Source organism: Bactrocera latifrons, unplaced genomic scaffold (genome assembly GCF_001853355.1).
Source record: "Bactrocera latifrons isolate USDA-ARS-PBARC rearing strain unplaced genomic scaffold, ASM185335v1 scaffold_356, whole genome shotgun sequence".
NCBI lineage: Eukaryota > Metazoa > Arthropoda > Insecta > Diptera > Tephritidae > Bactrocera > Bactrocera latifrons.
The window spans coordinates 53,717-60,971 of NW_017536997.1; the positions used below are offsets into that span (position 1 = coordinate 53,717).

General features: G+C 32.8%; 1 protein-coding gene across 2 annotated transcripts in view; it reads right to left on the minus strand.

Moving 5' to 3' along the window:
• Positions 1-3,180: 3,180 nt before the first annotated feature.
• LOC108971722 (lysosome membrane protein 2) overlaps positions 3,181-7,255 on the minus strand; it is a 43,121-nt gene continuing 39,046 nt past the window's right edge. The window contains exons 7-8 of one of the 2 annotated variants that reach the window (XM_018937972.1): positions 4,204-4,441; positions 3,181-4,053 (exon numbers count right to left, since the gene is read on the minus strand). In XM_018937972.1, the coding sequence (XP_018793517.1) occupies positions 3,975-4,053; positions 4,204-4,441 (317 nt within the window). In that variant the 3' untranslated portion in view covers positions 3,181-3,974. Of the gene's footprint in view, positions 4,054-4,185; positions 4,442-7,255 lie in introns of both variants that reach the window. The other variant, XM_018937973.1, reaches the window with a different exon arrangement.

Consider the following 7,255-nt stretch of genomic DNA (forward strand, 5'->3'; position numbering starts at 1 on the left):
CTGAAATCATAAAACACAAAAAATTCATTAGTATATAGACGTGTGGAGTCCGTGAACGAAGGGTTTTCCTAAAAAAAATTTTTTGGTAGAAATGAGGATAATATTTTCAAAAAGTCATGTTTACCGACTGAAAAAAATTTATTTAAAAAATCTTAACATTGCATTAAAATTTATATAAAAAGGCATTTTTGACGGACTACCTATATTAGTTATGAACGAATTAAAATTAAAATAAAGAAAATCGGTGAGATAGATTGTTTGCAATCGGGCTCACGACAATGGCACTTTTGGAAAAGCCAGGCGAATAGCATGTGCTAGACTTTCGTCCTATGACTACGTGTGTTACGTAACGCTATAACTTTGGTTCTAATGCACATATCTTTGTGAAAATTTGGGAGAGCATTCTCTACGACTTATACTTACTGATGGAGCAATAAAGAAATTTTCGAATTTTGGACCGATCGCAACGTATATAACCCCTTAATAGGGGTACTATATATAATTGTTTATGTTTTATAGTAGATTCATTCAACAAAAAGTAAAGTAATACAAAAATAAAATAACTAATCACAGGAAAATTTAATTTGTTTTTGCTTTTTATTATTGTAAAAGTGTGCAAGTTATATTTGCAAGTGGTATTTGTATATATTGTTAATATATATGATTATACTATTGAATTAAATTTTTAATTTGTACTTTTTTACATTTTTCATTGAATTCAAATTTAAGAAACAACTGTAAATTTTTACTTAATATTTTACAAAACATGTTTATTATTCAAGAATCATATTTTCCGTAGGTATTTTGTCTTAATAGTAAACAAGTTATTTTGACAACTTTGTTTATTTTGGTTTCTTTCTATTAGGTATGTTCTGCAAATCGTTTTCGGGCAAAGTTTTGATATTTTCAAATCGTTTGACATGTTCTGTAAACCCCTCTTTTAATTTTTCTAACATCAGCAAACTGTTTGGAATTTTAAAATAAGTAACATTTCTTACAATGTAAGTATATGATAAAATAAAACAAAAATAAACAAACTGGCAGTAGAAGAAAAATGGAAGGAGCTGGTCACATTGCTAAATACAGAAGGGTCACCTCAAAAGAACGTAAACGATTGGGAAAAAGTTGTATTTGATCGAATATTAAAATGAATGCATTGGGAAGACTTTAGTATACCGTCCCAGGATTTCGAGAATAAAATGGGTATGGTCGGATAGAGGAGATTCTCTAGATCACGAATATATATGGTTATAGCCGCAGGAAGCTTATAGTTTTCGAGATATTCGCGATTAAAGTTGAAATTTTGCAATATTTTAATTACATATTTCCGGTATTTAAAATTAATTTTTCACTTAAATTTTTCAATTTTATATACACTAACATATCAATTATTCATTTGCACACATTTATTTTATATAATATAGTGCAAAAATTGCTTTTAGTGTACATTTAAATTATTGTTGAAATATTATTGTTTAGAATAACAAATGAATTACAAAGTGTCAAATAATCAGTGTGTATATATTCGTGATCTGGAGAATCTCCTCTATCCGACCGTACCCATTTTATTACCGAAATCCTGGGATGGTATACTAAAGCCGACCCAATGCATTTTACTGTTTGTTTTTCATTAATTTTTAAGATATAGAAGGTGCTTCCCAAAACGGTTGGGCATAACGATTTGGAATCAAGAGCTGCAGGCGGTCGGTCGTAAAGCATATATTAACGAATAACGAGAATATGTTGTTAGGATTTGCGAAACTTTCGCGGCTGTTGTAAGCATTTAAGATTTTCGATGTTTTGAGGCAGAAACAACCCCACCCCCACTAGCCGCAAAACGACCACGAGGTCCCGAAAATCAAACCTCCATTCAATCGAACACGACAACCAATTCATGATATATGAATTATCACAATAAATACGCACCATTCACATACTTATCAGAGAGCTACAACGAGTATGATTAAATCAGAATAAAGAGTCGTGCCAAAAAGACAATCAAATCAGTTCATCATAGACAACAAGTTGTTCAATAGCGACCAACGACAAATGATTTGATGCAACATGAACAATCTGTCGGCTGGCTTCGGGTCAAATCGTATCATGTCAGTTCATAGCGTTGCGACGATTGTTTGAATCGATGTGAAACTGCGAGTAAACTACGAGTACAGCAAATTTTTTGCTGGATTCATTTAAATCATGTGTAGCAAAAAATGTCAGATTTAAGCATGTGCGCATGTTACAAATTTTCAATGCGAAAAAAATGGGAATTCCCACGGATACGTGCATACAAATGTATGTTTGTTGTATGTACATATGTACTAGATGGAATTTCCATTATATACATATATGACATATGCATTACAAATAGAACAGAAGTGCACGAGTAAATCAGTGTATAGGGGATGATATACAAACCGAAACGCTGTCAAACATTTCGTCATTGAAATATGATTATGAATCATTTACGGGTATTTTCTGCTAATGCGAACGTTCATAAACAAATCATGTATCCATAAGTTGTCCTCGAGTGATTCAAAGTTGTTCTCTATCGCTAATGTGAAAACTGACAGAATCAGATAGAGTAACAGACCAATACTCGATTATGCACCAAAATTTATTACTCGTTCTAGTTCTCTGAAACTTATACACATAGAATTACATACTAGAATCCTCAAGTAGCCAACACCCTCGATTACCAGGATCATCCTGCGAGAGACATTGTTGTTTTGCAGTGCTCATACTGAAAACAAAAGCATCTTGAGTTGCGAATCACAAATTTTACGGACCTAATAGGAGTCATCGCATTTATGCTGAAAACACATTTTCTATCAAAAAAGATGCTCCTTTAAAGAGGGTTTCATCAGAGCTGTGTGGGTTTCATCAATGCATCCTATCACTTCTGATATTCCATATTTATTGTGAAGTTTTGCTCTTCTGGGAACTTCTTCTGACATTTGAATCTTATTCCACTAAGGACACAAAATTTTAATAATTTCAGGTAAAAAAATGTTTATTCTGTTCTTCTATCGAGAGTAATATCGGTATCCTTGGCATGCACATTTCTCTGACAAAAGGATTATTTCGTAAGGTTTTCTTTAAAAATGCACGCTTACTTAAGAAACTTCAAAAAATCTTTTTTTTTTTTTGCTTAAATCCCTTTAAAATAAATGTAAGGATATGGCCTCAAAGTTATAGATGGGAATTTGAGAAATATTGTCGAAGCTAGAAGGGAATAAGTGACCGAGCGTCTAGCACTTGAGCAGAAAGCGTAAACTTTGAAGCGAAAGGATAGCAGGATAGAAAAAAACTAACCGTCGTATGGAATTGGTGCAAAAGGTTTATCTTTGGCATTAAATTATCTTCCATTTAAACTTGAAAAAAAAACTGGGAAAAGTCAAGCAGAATATCCAAGATTTCGTATTCAACAAATTTTCGAATGATGTTTAAATAAACTATATTACTATAAAACCTAGAAATTTCGCTTCAATCAAACAGTTCTTTCCCCCCGAAAAAATTCTAAAAATCGATTTGTTGAAACCTTTAAAGCAGGTCCCCTCTTAAGCAACAGCTGATAACAAACCTGAAGCAAGCAAGAAACCATCTGAAGTCGGCAAACGTTTTTTTCAAAACTCACCTGAAATTGATTATACACGTTCGCTCAAAACATAAGCGGCCTTAAAAAAACATTATTCTTCAATAAAATATATTTAGTTCCGAGTTATCTCATATATTGAACTAACGAATCCTTTTTAATTTGTTTTGTCAAACTGTCAGAAAGGAATCAGCTGTTTCGAACATAAATTCTAAGTCAAAAGAAATCGAACGAATTGCAGAACACCTAAAACAAAACCGTATTGTCATTTCGGATCCGAAATATTTAATAAGTAGTTGGTAAACTAATTTAAAATACTCCTTCATTTTAATGTTTAACTGTCATGAAGAAACATTCCAGTCGGTAGATTGCTTATGTTTTACAATTGAAAATGGTTGGTTTGGTTTCTGGATTTTTTACACCTGTTCAAACCATTTGGGATCGCTAAGCGTAGATATCTGAAAAACGGGACATTATTATGAGATAACACACTAAGCACAAGTTTGCAAAGTAGGTTTGATTAACGAGTAATATTTATGTACATATTTACAAAGCTCTTGTTTTGCATTAGTTCTTAATATCTAACATACTTTTCGTTTGCTATTTACGTTTTACTTAGTGCGTGCTGTCTTCGTTTTTGAGTTAAATTATAAAATCCTCCAACGATGAGAGCAAACGAAATAATGCAAGCAAATAATGTGCCATATTTCAAAGCATATTGGATGGCATTCAACCCGAAGGTGCTTATATAGAGATTTTCTATTATCTCATCGGTAAAGTCCCCTGATGTTATTTCTATCCATATAAGAGGTAATATGGTGCCTTCTTTAATTCGATCCAATTTATCTGAAAGAGATAAATATGTTGAATATAACATTATTTCATAAGCAAGATTTACAAATAAAATGGCTACATTAACATTTTTGGTATACACTTGTATCTAACTTTAGATTGTATTTCGAATTTTACCAGAATAGGCGTAAAACACAAATACCATGAGTATCCTATAACTTCAGTGTGGGAAATTAAAACGTTAGGGGTATTCGCTTGCTCTTGCAAGATTGCAGATTGCAAAAATACTATACCGAGATATACAAGGGCACAGAGCACCCATTGCAGAATCTAGTGATATATGAATAGGCTACATAGTGATATAGTGAATGGCTATTATGCATGTCTACTGTGAGTTGACGCACCTTCTCCATATATTTTTAACAAAAAAAACTAACAAATTCGTATAATTTAAGTAGAAATTATAAAATCTATTTAAAACTTACCTTCCTCAACAATTTAATGACGTAATATGTCTTTATGTAAAATGACAGCTAAAACAGGGTTGCAATTATATTTTTGCGTGACATTGCACGCAAATATACATGGGTTTTGGTTTGACTTATTTTACAGCCATTGTAAATAATTTTCTGCGTGTGTTTGTTGTTGTGCCGGTGACACCAAGAGTAAATATATGCAATTCTTGCACCGTGCAAGGGTTTTGCAAGAGCAAGCGAATACCCCTGTTATATTTCGCACATATTTTCTATATTGTTGCACAAATGTTTGTTTTTTAAAGACGCAGTGGAGTCCATTATAGCACCGATGCGGGAATAGTATAGTTCATTCTTTCCTACGTTTTAGTTTAGTTGTGGTTTTTGGCGCTTTCCTAACATACATATGTAAGCCATAAGTGATATCGATGAAATTTCTTTGCCTAGTTTTTTTTAAACGGATCCATGTAACGAACGCATATAAAGATTTTGGATTTTTGGTTAGACTTCATATCCTTGGTATTAGTAAATGTGGTCGACATTTTAATTGTTTAAGGGGGCATGTTTTATTAACCACGAAATCGGTCTAAACTTTCAGCAGAGAACGTATATTTATAGAGAAGGTCCAACAACGGACAGGCGTGTAAACTGTCAAAAGCTAACAAAATGCGATGAGTGCATTTCACCACAGCTAGCTAAGAAGGAGAAATCTTAACAGTGGAGCGTGAACAGAGCTGAGCATTCAATGAAAATTATGCTCAGAAATATACATTTCTATTGCAGACTTATGTTAGCTTTTTGCATATAATTCTATACGTTTACATACATGCAATMATATTAATTGATATTGAATATCATTTTGCGAGTTTTTGTGAATGCATGCAAAATTGATAACTTCATCATTAAATTATGCCATTTTCGAAGTAACATTTGTAGTTAATGTACAAATAAGAGCCATTTTTTAAATATTTCATATGTTTGATAATATATTATAAATTTACATATGATACATATATGACATACTATCATAATATCCTAAACAAGTTATAATATATTACAATAATATTATATGTAAATCGCATTTCATTTCAATTTTCATAGATACATATGTAAGTACAATTGAAATTCAGATCGTGATATTATCATTTATCAGTAAAAAGTGTGAGCGCACTGCTGTCATATGCACATACATACATCCATATGCATATGTGTACGACATTGTCGGACAATTAATGCATACGCAAACCAACATACTTATATGCGTACACATGTAAATATGTGCGTACGACATTCCCTCACAAATAATGCATACACAACATACATACTAATATGCGTTCACATGTAAATATGTSACCCTCAAAAACTACGAATATTGTTCTACAAAAACAATAATGGTTTCAAATAGCAAGCAGCAGCGTCACAAGTCAATATGGCTGCCAAGTCGATGCCCAAATTTGTAGAAAAGTACACAACAACAATATTTTCATTCACGCAAGCGCACTTTCAATAGGCAAACTTGCTTCATTCATAAAAACAAACACCATGACATCTCCCCGAGCATGCCTTTGCCAACAAGCGTCTTTTCTCGACGTTGACAAAAGCTAAAAATCATAAATTGAACAATTTCTGGTATTTGTATGAGAAGGAAAAAGCGACAACCCCGCAAATATAAGTATAGAATAAAATTGACAACATAGTTTATTTGTCGATTTTCAAGTCAAGAAATGTGTCAAATAAAATATTCAATATTCCTCTGATTTATGTGTACAGTGAATCCCGGTTAAGCAGTATTCCGCTTAAATGAAAATCATCCCTCTTAACTGCCCATATTTTGCTGCATCTCACGGTTTGTTTTATGAAATACTMATTATTGTTTTAAGTAACACTCGCTTAAGTATTCGCACTCGTTTATGTGCCATATTATATTTTTATTTTTACAATCCTTAAACATCTATATCATTGATTGTGGCACATAACCGGGATTGACTGTATTCTTTAAGGAATGTGCAAAATATTTTTCGCGGCTTGCAAAAGTCTGCGTCGATATGTATGCACGCTCATACAAATGCATACATATTTACASAAGTTCGTTGGTAAAGCTATTAGAGCGGCAAGGGAAGCAGTGACAATTGGCGATCGTTCGTTTGTGTTTTCGGCACAGCTCAGATTTTCTACCAACAACACAACGCTTTTGCCGCGTCGGTCCATCGACACATGACTCTGACAAAGAGTGAGCTTCGCCATTGGTTGTCCCTGTCAACGGAAATTTCGCATGAAACAATATGCATATGTACATATTTACATACAAAGTTGTGGGTAGACAAATTTACAAACATTATGCGTATGGTTCTTTTTCTTTACATGCACACATAATTACATACGTGAATATGTGCGA